This window comes from Lepidothrix coronata, unplaced genomic scaffold, assembly GCF_001604755.1.
Source record: "Lepidothrix coronata isolate B3197 unplaced genomic scaffold, Lepidothrix_coronata-1.0 Scaffold2, whole genome shotgun sequence".
NCBI lineage: Eukaryota > Metazoa > Chordata > Aves > Passeriformes > Pipridae > Lepidothrix > Lepidothrix coronata.
Genome location: NW_016690182.1, coordinates 3,078,580 through 3,097,110, shown reverse-complemented (window position 1 = coordinate 3,097,110; position 18,531 = coordinate 3,078,580). Strand labels below are relative to the sequence as shown.

Genomic DNA, 18,531 nt, shown 5'->3' with positions numbered 1-18,531 from the left:
GAGCTGCATTCTAATCAGTGTATTACTATGCATCATGCTCATCACTTTTAACAGCAGTCTTTGCTTCATTTTTAGAAGTCAATTAAAATAGCAGTTCAATTGATAAAAAAGAAGTCTTGCTAGATTAAGATTGATGTTAAAATGCCTGATTGTACATAGATTTATTATTAATATAAAATGCATACATGCCCATAGACTGTTTTATGTACGTTCAGGAAGCGTCGGGGCAGGCAGTTCTGCACTTAAAGGAACCCTGTGGTTAATTCCTTTTTCCCACATTGATTTAGATCCTGAGATAAAGTTAGATGTCTGTTCTAGCATTTCAGTTAACTTACTCACTTCTGCCCTATTTCCAGAGCAGGGAATTCACACCATGCAAAAATCCAGCTTTTTAAAACACAGTGTTTCCAGCATTATTCAGAATGTGCTAACAGTGGCCTCTTTCCAAAACTGGAAATAACACTAATAGAGTGACACGCTTTCAGTATGGTTGCTAATTGCGATCAGAATTAAAAAAGTTGGGGCCAGGCAGAGAAGGAAAACCTTTATTCTCTTTCTTCTCTTCAAGTAGGTCATCCTTTATCTCATCCCCAGCTACCTGCCTTCTAATTTATACCTTTTAGCACTCAAAAGCCGTTTGTTTCACTGACGGTATCAGGACTGATTTTTAAGTATCTTCTTTATACCTCATTTCTATGCCTTTTTTTTTTTTTTCTTTCTCAGAAAACTCTTCCATTGTGCTGGTTATTTTTTTCTTTAACTGAGGGTTCCTGCAAGTCTGTTCATTTCCGTTGAGACTGCTCCAATCCCCAGAGCTTTTCTCTACATATATTTTCAAAGTTCAGCATAGTTCTTTCTGCCCTATATTGCAAGCTTTCTAACAACTTCCTATTGTGCCAGGCATGGCAAATTAAATGCTTAAAAACTTCCTTTTAAACATATAACTCACTAGAATTTTTCAGAAGGTCTCACCAGAACCTCATCCTGCATAAGGACTTCTAATGATGCTACTTTTTTTTTTTTTTCCCCAGCAATACCCAAGGATCCATCAACAGTAAGCCCTAAATCCATTTCATTATTTGGCATACTGACTCAAACACACTATAGGATGGTACTTTTGTTCATGCTGTGCTGAATATTTCCTTTAATCACCAAGAAATCTCTGGGTAGATTCCTTTGCCTTCCTCACCAGTTGCACTGTCCCAGCTCCTTCCATCTTAACTGACTCTCCACTCCATCAGCATCCCATGCAAGCATCTCAGTGCTAAAGCTGAACTCCAGGACCCATATATTTCTGCTATTCTCCAAAGTCCTTTGTCATGGTATTAGCAGCCTCAGGAGACCATTTTTCCCTTTCTCTTGTTCATATTTAGATGGTGTAACCTACATACAGGATGCGATTGGACTTGATGATCTTAGAGGTCTTTTCCAACATACATGATTCTATGATTCTAATATTTCTACTCCTTTTCACTATTAAATCCTCATTTCATGGGCTATCCCACCAGGTTTCCTCCAGCCTTGCCCTGACAGCCCTCAGACAGACAGTCTCAGAGCTCAGTACAATCAAGGGAGTCAGTGCAGTCAAGACTACAATACAGGCAGCTGTCTTGTCCTCCTGAGCAGGCAGGGACAATCCATAAGCCCTCTTGATCTTGGATATGTATAAAAAGACTATTTACAGAAATAACACTGCAATGTTCAAGAGCTGGGTTGCTAATGCATACTTTTGGAAGGACAGAGAATAAAAGACATCAGCACATCAAAATTATTGTTACACTTCTTCACTTTCCATTCTCTCGCTGGATGAAGGTGAAAGGGGAGAGGAGGAGCACCCAAGTGGTTCTTTGCACCAACAGCCTGATCCAGAGGTTAGTCAATCAGTTAAGCTCTGATTCAGTGTTGCAGTATTTCAGTGAACATTTTATGCCTCCAGCCAGAATCCACTTAATCCCGACCAATTTGTGAATTTCCTCTCTTTTTTTTTTTTTTTTTTTTGCCAGGCAATATTAAGGCTCACACAGAAACAACTGAAAATGAAAGACCGTAGTCAATAGCACAATATTTTTAAGGCCAAAATTCCCAGTTGTACTACTGATTTTAAGTAGTATTCATGTGAAAAGCAGAACTGATCTCATAAAAAACCTGTCCAGCAAAGTAGCAATCTCTTTGAGTCGTAGTGTTACCTAATTAAATGCTAAATTTTGACCATCTGTCATTTTAATCTGTGAGTGTTCTCCTCACAGGTAAAAATAAACCAAGGATGTAATGTTAAAGCAAGTCTTAGAGCTGTGGTGCAACCCAAGTAGAGGGAGTGAGGGGGTTTGAGAGCATGTGGGAGAGGGGAGAATTAATACACAGCCTGTCTAGGTACACAAGGAGGCTCTACATCACTTGTAGGAAAGGCACTGGCCAGGACACCCAAGGTGTGCACAGCAAGATCCTGTGCCCCGGGCAGTGGCTGGCACCTGTTAGCTCCCCCAGAAGAAAGAGGGTTAATAGATCTGAGAGATGCAGGATGTAGCTCCAACTTTGCTGCTGTGCCAGACTAACTACACATTGTCCTTTGCTCACAGCTTCTTCCAAAGCCATAATTAAGTTCTTAGTTGAAAAAGAAGGGGAAGAAAAGAAGTAATTATGTCTTGAGGTCAAGTCTTACAACGAAAATCAAACAGAGATCAAATATTCCCGAGACTGTTGGAGGAGTTTGGTTTTGAAATTCGTGGCTGGGGCCCATCATTGATACAAAATTTTCATTGCTATTCTTACAAAGTAGAACATTTCAACATGATTTTGGTTCAATGACTTTCAAAGGGAACACTGCACTTTACACAAGAGGAAGCCTTACCCTTAGCCTTCTCTCAAAAGTGGAGATATTGCCTTTGGTCTGCTCCCTCCTTTGCCTCCATTCAATGAGGTTTGAGTTATGCTCTCCAGGAAGGGAAATATTGCACTTCCCTAGCGTGGGGCTGACAACCCCTGCTAGAATGTGAGGTTCCGTGTTCAGTGTGATTTCCATTCCACTGGCAAAGGTGACTCTCAGAGACCCATCTGGGCTGACCCGGTAGATGTTCTGTGTGTTATCTGTCAAAAAACAACCAAAACCAGGGAACAGAGAGAAGTTCAGGTCTGCAGATTTCCAAACCAAACATTACGTGCAACAGAGCTTTGTTAGCCAGGGAGGTTACAGACAGCTGAACACACACCAACTGCAGTGTGAGTTTTGTTACCTCCAGGCCTTCCCATGTCTGAAGAGATTTTTATTACATGGCCTGATGATTTCCATGTGAAGGTTTTCTGCAGCAGGAATAAAGTATTTTTGCTTTCAGCTTAAAAGTATGTAAACCCATAGGCTGAGTATTGAGCACTGATATTGTGACAATTTTAGCATGTTGGGATCTGTCAACAGGTTGAATGACTGCAAGAGTATGTGAGGTCAAGTGTGAAAGTTATTTTCTAGATGTCTAGGGTGATAGCTAGTCTCCCATTCTGTCCCTTTTCCCTGTACCACTGTATCAAAACCTGGTCAGGCTGGGGCTATGTAGGCAGGAGATTCCTGCAGCTCAGCTGCCAGGGGGAACTCCACCACAAGCCTGAGAGTTTAGTGCTAACAGACAAAACAAAAGTCTCACCCTTACAATGAAGCTGAACTCACTCCAGTTAGGGACTATCCAAAGCATCTTTTTTTTTTAAGCTGGTCCACACAGAAGTAACTGGTCCAGCTCTTGAGGTGTAAATGTGTGGAAAACTGTTGGGTATGCCAGAAAGTGAAGATAACTGGATGTAAGGATACAACACAAGACTGGTTGCTCACAGGGTGCTTTGTGATAGTGTTGCAGAGATATGGAAATATGCTAATTATATGAATTTATAATTATGACAGGTATAATCATAACTAGAGCTGTTAGTTTCTGGCACTGCCCATAGTATGCAAGCATTTTCCTGAGACAGACTTTGATAATATACCAATTTTGAGAAGTTTCAGATTTAAGGACAGACATAAAATCAGGCAGTAGATGAGGCAGAGTGTAGATGGAGTCACTTGGACAAAGCCTAACAGGTGACACAACAGTATAATATAATTATTTCCACTTAAGCAATGCTGTCTCTGCCATGTAATAGTAGAGAGGAATGAGTGGGTATCTTGTGAGGTGATCTTATAGATCAAAAGTTGAGAAGAAGAAAAATTCTGTGATATGCTCAGTTACAAAGCTTTTCTGTAGCAGCCCTGGAAGGAAATCAGAGAGCTATTTCCCAGCACTTGCAAAGCCTGAACAATCCACTGACAACAAAAAAAAAACCCAACAAGGACAAAAGCCCTCAGATTGATAAAACTGTATAAAACTGTATAAAACCAGAACTTTGGTGATGAATCTGCAAAATCTGGAGGAGGACACTGGGGCATTTCCATTAGGCTGAGAGTAATTTTTTTTTTGAGAGATATGATATTGGCAGGGGAATACTGTGAAGTCTACAGGGGTTGAGTCAAAATCTCATCCCCAAGGCAGTCACTAGCAGAGCTGGGTCACGTTTTTCCCCTTCCTACAAGCTCTGTCACCAGGACACAGAACTACCAGAAAGAATTCACAGCATTGGACAAACAAGGCATTTCAGGGCTAAAATGTCAGTGGAACTTGTCCTTCTTCTGGGAAGTATTTCTGAGAATAACAAAGCTCAGCGTATTAGAGTTTATTCCAAGTCCTCCAGATACTGAAGCAGAAAGCAGCATGTAAAGGCTGCAGACATCGGAGATTTCAATAACTAGATTCCATGCATGGGATTCTTCTGGGAGGAAAAGAATTCACTTGTGGTTTGTTTCTAATTGGTACCCCAGGAGAATTGTAAGCAGTATCTAGCTGTTTGTGCTGAAGCAAGGAAGAAACAAATGAACTAATTCTAATGTCCCTCTTTTTGGCAAACAGTTAAGAATGCACTAATGTCTGGGGTTTGAAACACAATGATTAGGGGAGAAATAACAGAAATGCTTTCATTACCTTGTTTTAAAGTATATATTGTAGAGGTAGCTGAGAAGTTTGTGGCTGTGATCACATTCTCTCTGTTTGAAGTATCAAGTTCCACTCGTGTCAGTTTTTCAACGTCGCTGTGGAAACTGCTGACTTCCCCAGTTGGGAAGGTTGCATTGGTCAGATGGCCATCAGAGTCATACCTGCAAGACATGATGTTAAAGAGCCATGAAAGTACATAACTATTGTCATGTAAAAGACTTCTAAAAGCAAAAGAAGAGGGGAAAAAAGTAAGAAGCATTGTCAACACTGTGCAATAAGTTAAAAAGGTAATAACTGTTCCATTTATTCACTCAAAATGCATTCTGTCCCTATTCTGAATTCCTGCTTAGAGGCTCTTTCAGTGGTGCTGGAAAAAATACGACTGGAAATCTAATCTCTAAGATGGCACCTACATCACTCAGCTTCTGACAGAGGTTTTCTGTGCTGGTTGGGGTTTCCCCCACTGGGCTGTGATGCAGGAGTGAGGCCACTGGAGGTCACTCGGTGTTCAGGCAACCAACTCAAACCCAAAAAGGCGTTTTCATACCCATAGGATTAAGTAAAAATTCTTACATTCTGAAACATTTAAAAACTGCCTTTTGTCACCGATGGGTGAAGTGCATAATAAGAATGGTGAATATAAAAAGGGGATCTAAAGCGTAACAATAGCGATAAAATTAGATTGAAATCTGCAGCAATTAAGTTGCCTACATGGGTTTTACTCTTGTGTTACGTTTCCCACAGGCCTACTCAAATCAGCAGGAGCTTCTCATCAGAAGTACCAGCACCAGAATCTAGAGCACCACATTCCAGTTCACCTAAACTTCATCAGTGCTAAAGAAATTCTTGTAGTTTAAGGCACTTGAAGTGAATCAGGTCATGTTATCAAAAAGTCAGTAATTAATTCCAAAGCTCTGGAGCAGCATTTCTAACAGGTCTTTTTAGTTCTACCAATATATTTGTTCTTTCTGATAGTTCATACAGAAACCAGTGCAGAACATTGCTTGGTGCTTGATACTGTTTCATATTAATGCCTCACATCTTAAAAACCTTATTGATGCTGACATGTTTTTATTCATGTAAGACTACTCACTGATATTGCAGATGTGTTTGCATGAGCAAAACCAACTCATGTTCATAAAATAGAAACTTATTTGTGCAGGTAGGAAAGCATAATTAAGTTTTCAAGTTCTATTAACTGTCTCCTCTCATTGACAAAACATATCTTCAGCTGGTGTATGAGCTGGCAAAGCTGCAGTGCCTTCAGAGGAGCTCTTCCAATTCACATCAGCAGACAGTGTGGCTATATCCTTCTCTTTAAGGTGTTGGCATAATTTCCCTAGGATCTTTATTTGACCCTAATTAGTCAGACAAAATCTACATGTTACAAGAAGTATTGGTGAAAAAAAGTCAGGATTTTTCTCTTCCTTCCAATATTAAAAAAAAAAATAGAGTAGCTGTTCTTTTCCAATGAAACACTGGAAAATGAACTAGTGAGCATCTTGTGGCTTTTTTGACAAATAAAATTAATCAAATGCTAAATTCAACATAATCTCTTTTTCAGCTCTTAGTGGCCTCATACACATCACACAACTTATTTACATTCTACTCTTATGCTGCTCTGTGCAAGTTGACTGGGTGCCACAGGCAGCGATTAAAATTGACTCAGATCACTACTTTTCATCATTAGAAAACTCCATGAACATTGGGCAGTTATATTTCATTTACTGCTTGATCAAACAGATATGACAGCTTGCTAGGGTATTTGGATTTACTACTGTATCATAGAAAAATCCCCAAATAATGCATTTTTAAGGTGCAAATACAGCCAGTTTATTGGAATGTACTTGTGCACAAGACACAGGATCCATCTTCACTAAGGATCTAGTTTTGCTGCTGATGAGATACAAAACTCCCTGTGTAGCTGAAAATGGGATAAACTGTTCCTGGCTGGCTGGTCAGATAGGGTACTGAATCATAATGAGACCAGAGCACATGCCAACAGGCTCTTACTCGAGTAGATGGTCCCACTGACTTCAAGGAGGACATGCAGAATAGTGTCTCAGTATCGATTCCACAGTGTGATCATCTAAAGGGTTTTTTTTCTTCCAGATTGCTCCAAGAAACCCAACCCTCTGAGGACAGGTTCTGTCACCTTCCACATGATGAATAGCAGCACACTGGGACTCAGCTCCTGCAGAGCAATGTCCTACCCATACTAATAGGGGTGGAATCATGACATATTTCTTAATGTTAATTTGGGGCTCAGTTATGCCACTGTTAATCATGTCAGTGACCATTTAATCATGCAAATAATTGCATTGATTTCAGTACCCACATGAGAAAGTGTTCACCAATATCTGAAATGCACACATGGGAATATAGCTTCACAATCCATTTGCATTTCTATGTGTAGCACAGTTAAGAGTTATATCATTTCAAAGGGAAAGCGGTCTAATTAATTTTTTCAGAGAGTTGTTTCTTGCAGGTGTTTTCTTGTCCTTGATTTAATAGAGGCCCAGTGCTCCCCCTCCCCTTTTACAGCTTTAATGATGCAATATTAAAAGAAATCTAGATGACTGAAAATTGTACATTAGCTATAATTTTATGCAAGAGCTCTTTCAGTACTTCCATTCCATCAGATTAGAGTAGATGGATGACAAGTACTTTTGTAGGTGGTTTTCTACCTCTTAATAATTTCCCTCTGTGAGTGAATCTGACATATAGGTAGATGTTCTGAACAGTTCATTATCTTTGCTCATATTCCCAAGTATATGTGATACGTGTTGTTAAACAAACTCATCTCTATTTCAGCTTGACAGTGCCACGGGTTGAACTTTTGGATGGGAATGCAAATCTAGCATAAGCAGAGAAGATGATTCCAAGCAATTTGAAATATGCTCACATGGTAATTCTCTTAGTTCCAATGCTACGTTCATATAAGAGCTTGCAAGCATTTCACATATAAGTAAGCCCTTCAAAAAATTCCAATTTTCAAGCTGAAATTGGCTGTCAGTACAGAATGTGACCTGTCTGGAAAATAATATCTGGTTAAAGGATAACGAAGGACCATCACAGCCCATGACCTATTCATGGCAGCAGGTGAGCAGCATCTCCTGAAAGCACACCGACTCAGCACAGTGCTGATTAGAGCCTCCTGCCCCTCTGACTGCAGCACATTGGGTGACATTCTGTGACATTCTGTGTATCACTCATTCAGGAACTCGTAATATATTATGAATATGACATAAAATATTGGACTGAACATAAATATTAATGACATGGCTTCACCATTTAATTTTGTTATTGTTTTTGCAATGCTAAGAGTTGTATTTCTGTTCATTTCTGTTCTGTTTTGTTGACTGATCTAGGCTGGCAGAAGTGTGGGGTCATGCAAAGTCTGGACAACTCGAAGCATCGGGTGAGGACAGTGTTGCCTATCCTATAGTTAAACCTGTGAAAGCATGTAAAACTGTTTCATTTAGCAGTGACAGAGTAAAATACTGAGATTGAAAGGTACATGACTAAAAATAATCTGCTCTCACATGCTCTAACAATCAAGGCCCTGCAACAATGCCTGGTGTTCAGCATTTACAAGTAACAGACGTGACTTGGAGCTACTGTAAAGGCTTTTTGAAAGTGTCACTGGTCCATGGTCTGGACTGACACCATCCTCAAGTGGGGATTTAAATGGGTCACTCTCAGTGCTGAAATTATTACTCCTTAAGGACTGCAATGTTAACATGATTTCCATCCAACACTTGTTGCATCCTCAAACAGGGATTATGACAATTAATTATAAGTAATGAGAAATCCTAATACATCACACCTCTTTATAAATAAAAAATGAACTTTCTCTTGGTTTGTTCTCTCTCTGGGACCAGACCAGGATGTTCTGATTGCATCTTTAACTGTCTTGTCTTGCTTTTTAGAAGTCCTGTCGATGCTCTTGCTTTTGAAGCCTCTTCTTATATATACAGCCTTTTGCTATTACATATCCTTTTGCTATTATATATCCTCTTTCCTGCTGATAGAGACAAGCTCCCTCTTGTCTTTGAATATTCCTTCCACTGAGATTCTCAATTTCCTTTGCAACACTCCCTTCTCTGATGAGTATGCTAATTTTCCTGGTTTTGCCTTGCTGAAGAATTTTGCAAATTTCTGATTCATATCACAATTTGCCTCTACCTCTTTAGTTACAAAAAAATCTCCACTATCATATTTTCATTTAGAGAAACAGATGCACAATATGAAAGTGCAAATGAAGTATAATTTCAGGCAGTTTCTGCTTTACTTAATGGGCACAATGCACAGAGCTTTTACATATGACAGGCTTTGGCATCTAAGAAATTTCATTTTAAAAGCTTGTGCAACAGCACTATTTGTCCTCTCTCACACAGTGTTAGTAGCAGGGTTTCTTTTTAAATTACTAGAACTGTCAAAAAAGTTTCGGTATTGATTTAAACTACAGTTCCTTGCGTCAGGCATTTTATGTTATGGACTTACTCATACACAGTTGTCCACCCGTTCTCATCACTTTTGGTTGCTAAAAGCCCCGTGTTTCCAGGATATGTCATCAGAGCCAGGTTGTAGCCTTGGGCATAAACTCTTTTCAGAACCCCATTGCTGCTGATTGTCAGCCAGTACACTTGGCCCCCCGGCACGACGACCCAGAGGGGCAGCCCACTCGTGTCCCTGCGGATGTGAACCGAGTTCCCGTTGCTGCTGGTGATGGTGCCAACATCCCCCTCCCCGCTGTAGGTGAAGTTGTAGATGTAGTCCCTGGTGATGAGGTTCAGCGTGTGCAGGTGGGTGCCGTTGATGGTGAACTGATACAGCTCCTGGTCTGCGGGCGATGCGATCTCGTACAGGTTGGTGTCGCTGAGGTGAGCCTTGTTGCGGCTCACGGCGCGGATGCGAACGTTGCCGAGGTCTGCTACGTACAGCGTGTCATCAGGAGAGACTGCTAGGGAGGAAGGTGCTTTCAGCTTTGCATCTTTGGCATATCCACCATCACCTGGAGGAGAAATGGTAATTTTAGTAATCTCTAATATCCTTATTTAAGCTGTTCCCCTAAGCCTGACACGCTGCCTCTCCTCAGTATCATTTACAGGTCAATAAACGGATATCCTCTTCCAACTAATTGAATCCCTATTATCTAAGGTTGGTGCAATTCTAAATTAGTCTCAATGAAGACAAACAGGAATATAAATTATCTAATTCACAGCATTTTTGCTAAGCCCCAAACCCTGCTGTTCAGGAAAGCTTTAATGCAAAATTGTGAAAGAAAAAAACATGACACCTGAAGTTTAATTCCCTACTTATTGTCTGTTGGCATGTATTTATAAAGTGAAATTGTGTTATAAATAAAACAAAAAGAAAATAAACCCCTGTAATTCAGCTAAAATGACATTGAAGTAAAGATTAGTTTATACTTATTAAAAACTCAACACTACAGGAAAACAAAATAAGAATACAGTAGTCAAAAAGTGCCTCGAGAAACAATCCCTTTCAATATCTTTTGACAATTTACTTGTTTTGTGTAATTTAAGGTTTGAGGAGGATATTTGCATTACCATGGGCTGTATGTGCCTACCAAAATGAGTTTACATGAGCAGGACCAGAAAGAAAGCATATTAAACCTTGCTCTTAGAGAAAAACATTACTGTGTGTGTTGCTCTCTTTCTCCTGACTGAGACATGAAATTTGCTGGAGTGTTCAAGCATAACCTATGCTTCCTGGGAGATGGACAAACTAGCAGATCTTTCTGCCAAGCTGATCCTGCCTTTCCCCAACCCAGCCCTGGCACAATCATTAGATTTGCCACAGTTTTTTATTTTTCAGCACTGGGTATAGTTTCTCTCAATAGGAACCCTGAACAAGATTCTTTTCAGCACTGGTCTACCAGAGCCACCACTAAAGCTGGCAGCCCTTGGCAATGCACAGGAGGCTTTGATTATCATTGCAATGCTGGGTCAGCAACACACCTTCTCTGCAAGACCATTTGCATTTTTTCCTCTCTGTTCTTGACATACTTAATGTTTTCTTGTCAGTAATTAACCTTTTACTTGAAATGAGAGGCTTAAGAATTATGATGACATTATTATGGAGCTGAACATGGTGGTTCTTAAGAGATGACAAGATGGCAACACACTGCACACCTCTGTATGGGAATGCTGTCCTTTGTCCCATTCTGAAATATGTTTTCATGAAATAAAAAAGCCATGCTTTGTTTTGGCTCATGCAGGGAAGAGAACCTGAGAATGTGCAGTGGTGGACTGCAGGCCTGGCACTGGCTCTTCCACCTTAAAACACACAAAGAAGAAATTCTGCACATTGTGTATCTGCATCATTTTTCTGGTAGTGCAGTGTGACTTGAGTGATGAGAAGGCATAAGTTAGTGTTTTGCACTGGATATGAAACATGTTGGTACTCTTCTTGGTGAGAAAGGCTGCCTGACCCAATAGCATTTAGGTACAATTTGCACTGGAGCTGGTACCATATTCAACCTGGGCAAACACAGCTGAAACAGCAAGGCAGACTTGGAACTAATTCTCAGTGGTGTGTCACCTCTGTATCAAAAGAGGGAAAGCTAGGACCACCCTGACATTCCTCCAGTGGTAAGTGGAAGACTCACATCTCAGAAGCCAAGGGATTAAATCCACAAAGGTGTGCTGATAAGGTTTTGAGCTATCCAAGGAAACAGAATCATTGCTTTTCTCCCCTTCCCCTTGTCACTTTGCTAATCTGCACCTGTGTCAAAGGATCTCAACAGATAACAGACAGGAAATAACCATCATCTCCTTACCTGAAAAACAGTCACAATTAGGATCAATCTTGCAGTCACAATCTGACGGGGCTCCAGCAATTACAGAGATTTCGCCATTGGTTGTGACCTGTTGGATACGGTTGATCTTCCTTTCATCCGTCTCTGCGATGTAGAGGATGCCGCTGTGGGACACGGCGATGGCCCTGGCTGACTCCAGGGTGGAATGGATGGCCACCTTGCTGACAATGAAGTGGTCAATGCCTGGCACCTGGCAGTGGATGGGGCGCCCGGCAATAATCCGCACACGCCTGTTCTCGGAGATCTGCAGGACAATGTTGTTGTCCAGGACATACAGGGAATTGTCCAGAGGGTTCACTGTGAGGTCTGTTGGCCACTCTAAACGCACCTGGAAAAAAACATTAAGGGGAAGGCAGGGAAAAGAAGGAAAAAGAATGATTAAGACAACCATCTCTGATCACCACATCATCAAGGCACTTGGGGGATTCTCACAGTACTGCTTCTCTAATGCCTTTAATTAGGTTTGGAAGAAGTTTCAACAAGCATACTCTTTTTTGAGGTCCCACTCCAGTGTGGAAGAGAATTTGATTTGAAAAGTAATTTAGCACCCTCTGAGAGGTATTTGCACAAGTCCATTAAAGTGGGAACTTTATTATACCTATGCAGTCATGCAAATAAAAACACACACTTCATGTCATGCAACATCAGCCAGAAAATTTTCCAGGTCTGAATGTTATTGTTTCAAGGTTGCAGTCAACGCTGGCAGAGTGGAAAACAGTGAGAGGTTGTCAATGTCGTAACACTTTAATTGACTGTTAGCACAAAAGGAAAATGACATACTAGAAGAGTAGGACACATTTTCACTATTTATTTACTTAGCAGGAAATGTTAATAAGACTTATATGTCACAAGAAATATAAGCTTGTTAATACTTTGTAACAAAATAATAAACCAATATATCACACTTTGCATGATACAGTAGCCGAGCCTTAATTATTTATAACGATTTTGCTTTGTGAAATCAGTATTTCAGTCATGGATTAAGTAAATTCTTCATACTTAAGGTAGCTTTTGATCTTTTTCCATGCAGGTGAGAGTGTCAACCAAGCAAAGTTTCCAAATCAAGCTGGAAGAAATAGTAGAAGACTGACCTCACTCATTTGACACTTGTTGCATCAGCATCTGGGGAAATTAAACGTGCTCCAAATTAAAGGTGGGGCTGCCTGTCAGCCTGAAAGACAACCAGCATGCAGGCTGCTGATTGCAGCATGTACTGGCCAGACCTTCAAAGCCCTCCCGCTGAGAAAGCTCAGTAGACAGTGCAGGATTGCTGAACTGGGAAACAACAACAGAGCAGGCTGGTCCCTGTCCCCCACTCATGGCCAATGGAGGATTTGGACTGCAGCTTGCCTATGGAAAGGTCAGAGAACAACTGAGCCCCCGAGATTTCAAGAGAGCATATTTTTGTCTGTCTCAGGGTGCTTTACTTGTTATCCTTCATGAAGAGATGGATGCTTTTATCTGAGTGGAATTTTTCTGTTCTAAATATTTCAGTCATCAGAAGAGAATAATTACCAGGCTAAAATGTAAAAGTTTTATATGCTTTATATGCCACAGAAGCTTTTATTATTTCACTTACTGATTTTGATGCTGGTTTTGCTCATTTTTGCACCGTGCTAATTAAAAGCCCTATGAATGTAGAGACTGCTGATGCTGATACAATGCTCAGCACTGAGGAACACCATATGGTGGAGAGTGTGGCCATCTCTACCCACCTGCTTGCCTGGGGTCAGCTCAGGAACCAGGCTAGAGGCCAAGTCTCTCCCTTTCTCAAGCAGCAGTATTGCCTGAATAATCTCATTTCCAGAAGTACATTGCTGGTTTGGTAACTGATGTTTTAATAATGTGAGGGCATTGTGGCTACTGTGTCTCATCCTGCGTGGTTACCACACAATTAGGAGCAATCCAATTCTTCCTTGTGCCCAGTCCATTTTACCAGACAGCATCATAACTGGCATTAAGACTAATGCTGTTGGGCTCAAGATTTCTTCTGAACCAGGTGGTCAAGTCCTTCCAAATGATGATAAATGTGGTGAAACAGTTGGAAACAGATTCCTCCCATAACAATGCTGATTTCTGTGCATGTGTGACTGCCTGGATTCCACCCGTGAAGGCTGGTTTACATACTGCTGTTAGCTCATGCTTCAGCTGAGATTTCACTGGGCACCAAATAAAACTCTTCAGTTAACATAAAAATCTCTACAAGGCTATCTCAAGGAAACTTGGAAAAACCCCATATTTGCAATTCACCTTTAATGCAGAACAACCGATTGCTCTGTTAAAGCAGATGGATTGTTTTTAATGGCAAACAAACACATTCAACTTTAGGGGTCTCCACAGATTGCAACGCTATACAAAGGATCTTTGATTAACCACAACTCGATTACTCAAGATAAAAAATTCGGGATGAAACTATCTGTCTTTGTCTTCATGACCTTGCCTAGCACCTGCCATGTCTCAATAGCTGATTTTCCTTTGTGGACCAGCTACACTGCCTTTGCCCAAAAAATAATCTGAATTCCTCCTACTGCAAAGGTAGGTTTGGTGTCCTGCAGATAAACAGGTACTGGTTTGGGCCTAAACCACTTTTTCTCTGGTTGATTTGAGTCTGATTTGGTTTATTGAGATAGAATAAACTCTTACGCAGCTGCACATTTAATTTGCAGAAATCTGCCTAAAGCTTAGTCTTAACAGCTGTTAACTGCGAGCATATTTGCTTTTGTACTGATCACATTTGTGAATCTTAGCTGCATTGCAGTAAAAATAAATAAAATTTTAGTTGGGAACATTCAAACGATTTTGGTAACTACATGAGAACTGATGCCTAGCTCTCTGCTCTGCAAATCTAACTGAAGGCAGGCCTACAGCTTCTCCTTCCTGGGCTTTAAGTGGTCATGGATGTATCAATGGTTTAATCTCAGCTGAAATATTAAAGGTAGCATACACCTGTCTGGAGATTGCAGCATAAAACCCAGCTGCTGCTCACTGCAAGCTTATGCTAGTGAAATTGGAGGGGAAGAAAGGCGAAATAGCCCAGTTCAAATCAAACATGCACACTAACACAAACCACTGAGCATTCCCAAACTGAAGAAGAATTTCACAGATTTAAAAAAAATCTGCACTGTTCTTGACAGGATGAGTCTTCATGACATCTTGAACAGGTGTAAGATGGGGCCGCTGCTGTCCCACTTCATCCCTTCTCCCAGAGCAGCCCCCAACAGCAAGGCCAGTTTATGTGTTCCTACAGACAGCAGGTTCAAGACAGTTTGCTGGCTAAAAACTAATCACCTAAATCAGCTTAAGCTGAAGTTTAACTGCACCCTCAGGTTCCCTGTTACCTTGAAAAGTCACTGGTTGTTTACTTCTCGTTAAAGCAAGCTGCCCTCTGGCAGGTTCTGTGACCAAACCATCAGTTGTGCTTCATTCAAAGCCAATAAACACGTTACAGAGAAGCACTTCAATTCTCATCTGATATGACTGTGCCTATTACAAAGTTTTTTCAGACAAAATCTCAGTTAGGATTAGAATATTAAATCAGTTAATATACCTCTTAATTTGAAGCAGTACTTCACAGGTCCCTGTAAAAAATCCTCTCCCACATATGTATATTTTTCTTGTAACTCAAAATTGCACCAATTCCAAGCATTTCTTCTTGCATTTAATGGTGGTGTGTTTTTTTTTTTTTTTTGAGCAGTGACCAGAAATGGCATTGCTGATTATCCCATTATAAACAAACAGCCAGGGTTTGTTCAGTAGCAGTCAAAACTTCACACTCTTCACAGACTGAAATTTTCAGGTGACAATCCTGGTTTGGTTCATGGGAGACTTGGTATATGCAATGGAAATCATTGACAAAACAAGTGAACCCTTGGGCAATGAGACCTTTTGCATATAAGTATTAACATGTCAACTTTTCTGGGAATTCAGCATTTGACTGTCAACATAAAGGCTCCAGCTAAATCTAATAATCCATCTCTGGTTTGAGAAGTGCAAAATTAACACTCACTGGTCTGGCTTTCTAATACATTTTTTCATGTCAAGTGCTCTGGAAAACACAAAGTGCACTAAGGTGGCTTCAGTTTAAATGAATTTTCACTGGGAGATCTGCATTTAGGTAGTTAACTAGCCCTCAGACCCGTATCACATTTTTGTGTGGTTTTTTTTTCTTGCAAAACACATGTGCTTCTATAACTATCTACCTACCTATCTGGTTTTGAAATATTAAAATATTTTTCTGCAGGGGAATCTCTGCTCCAGCACCAGGACTACCTCCTTCCCTTCCTTCTTCACTCACCTGGGTGTCTGCAGAGCTGTTCCTCTCACATATTCTTACTCCTCTCTCTTGGCTGCTGCTGGTATTGCACAGGTATTTCTCTCCTTCTCAAATAAGTTATTCCAGAGGCACTACCACTGTTGCTGATGCCTTGGCCAGTGGTGGGTCCATCTCGGAGCCGGCTGGGATTGGCTCCATTGGACGCAAGGGAAGCTCTGGAAGCTTCTCAAAGAAGCCACCCCTGCAGCCCTTCTGCTACCAAAACCTTGCCATGCAAACCCAGTACATTTTCCTACAGCAAAGCTTTACAACTAAATAAATGAGTTTTTTGCAAAGGGGCATTGCCAGGAGAGTCCACACTCATATACTTCTTAACCATACATGCCCACAGATGTACACACATCTACGTGTAAGTTTGTGAAGATTGCTGTTTCACTTTTGGTTTTGACCACATGGCTAAAACTTTTTGTGCATTTTGCATAACATTTGACAACTGTGCCATTTTTGGTACTGTGTTAAACAAATCAGATCAAACAAATTACACCGTTCATATCAAAGTAAGAAAAGTAAAAAGCGAAAAATTTATCCTTGTCTGCAGATGCCAGTTTCAAGAGCTTAACTGTTTGGTTGTGGGGGTAAATTTCCCTGGGATAAGTTTCATTTATCATGGATTAAAAGAAGCTGCATAAATCCCTAAAAAAGCTTCACCATTGCTTTGATTTCTTGCCATGCACTGCTTGTTTATTTTGATTCAATTTCATGTAGGAGCATGAAATTCATGCCAAAATTTTTCTGATAGTCTTGACTGATGGATTACTTCCTATCTGTGCCACTCAGCTTCAAGCACTTCTGTTTATGCTACCTTTGCCTTTATTCAGGCCTACAATGTGCACTTGCAGCCATGCTCATAGCCTCTTCCATATTTCTCTTTTGATGCTAACTTCCTTTTATAGCTCCTCTAATTTATCATAGTATCATAGAATATCCTGAGTGGGAAGGGACCCACAAGGATCATTGAGTCCAGATCCTGGCCCTGCAGAGGGCAGCCCCAAAAATCACACCATGTGCCTGAGAATGTCATCCAAACGCTTCCTGAACTCTGTCAGGCTTGGTGCTGTGAACAGCCTGTTCAGTGCCCAACTACCCTCTGGGTGAAGAACCTTTTCCTAATATCCAACCTAAACCTCCCCTGACACAGCTTCATGCCATTCCCTCGGGTCCTATTTATACTCACTTTGGATGTTGTTTCCAGGCCAAACCCTTTTACTCACCACAACATCCTTCTAAACAGCGTTTTTCTCTCTTCCTTCTCAAACCCTTCTTTCTCCTTCCTCCTGGGACAGAAATGGCTTCAAGGAAGGACTTACACAGGCAAGACATTAGGAGTGAGCTGATAGTTTACAAGGCTGAAGAAGACTTGTTCTGCTTCCCTGAGCTCTTTACAGGATGTCTCACTACATATATTTCTCTGTATTTTCTCCCCATTGACAACCAGGGATATTTTTTCATCATTTTCTGTCAGTTTGCTCTCACTCTGGGCTCTTCCTTTTGTTGACACTGACACTGTTGGCTCCTCTCAGCAGTTTTGCTCCTTTCTTAATGGCACACAGAGACACAATTCAGCTCCTGCAGCCTGACACCGGGGAACCCTTCCCTGAGAGGGGATTACACCCTCATCCCATGCTGGAGGAGCCTTTGTTTCTCATGCTCCTGATGCCGCATAGTATAAAATCCAGAATTATGCAGTTCAGCTGTAGCAGTCCCTGCCCTAAAGTTCACAAATGTTGCTCTCTGCATTCATTGGTCCCCAGTGAAAAACCCAAATAAAATGAGTTTTGCAGCCTAATGACTGCTGTTTTCTACCCTGGGCTGGGAAAGCAGCTGTGGCAGGTTTACAGATGCAGTTCAGAGGTCTGAGGCCACCAGTTCTCCAGGATCATGGCTCAGGTAGTATCCCTGCCAACCTGCCTTTGCCATCAATTATTTCCAGCAGATGAGGGACCCACTGCAGCAAGGCAAAGACAAGGCACCACTTCAACAGTTTTCACTGCTTGTCTTCGCCTCATGCACCACAAGATTCACTGTGCTCTCACTTCACAGCTCTCCTCTTGTTTCATAATTTCTTTTTTATTATTTTTTTCTGCTTCACAACTTCAAAGACTGTATCTGGGGTCTACTAAATCGATAGGAAAAGTTGATTTCTATGGGGACAGTTTTCACACTGTCTTTATTTAACAATAGAGGGAATATTATCCAGCATCACATAAGCACATTGACTATGAAAATCAATGGGACTTAGATTGCTAAGCCGTTTAAGTCTGTTTAAACATGGTACCCGTGGTTTACACAGGCTATGAAAGAAACACTTTGTTAAATGCCCAGAAGGAATTTCCAAAGTATTTTGA

At 40.9% G+C, this 18,531-nt stretch overlaps 1 protein-coding gene across 4 annotated transcripts in view; it reads right to left on the bottom strand.

The window, feature by feature from the left end:
* The window catches only part of TENM1 (teneurin transmembrane protein 1), a 319,629-nt gene that overhangs the window by 15,739 nt on the left and 285,359 nt on the right, over positions 1-18,531 (bottom strand). For all 4 annotated transcript variants that reach the window (XM_017818756.1, XM_017818745.1, XM_017818772.1 and 1 more), the window contains 4 exons: positions 11,815-12,181; positions 9,513-10,023; positions 4,995-5,167; positions 2,849-3,084 (listed from right to left, as the gene is read on the bottom strand). In XM_017818756.1, coding sequence (XP_017674245.1) covers positions 2,849-3,084; positions 4,995-5,167; positions 9,513-10,023; positions 11,815-12,181 — 1,287 coding nt within the window. The remainder of the gene's footprint in view (positions 1-2,848; positions 3,085-4,994; positions 5,168-9,512; positions 10,024-11,814; positions 12,182-18,531) is intronic.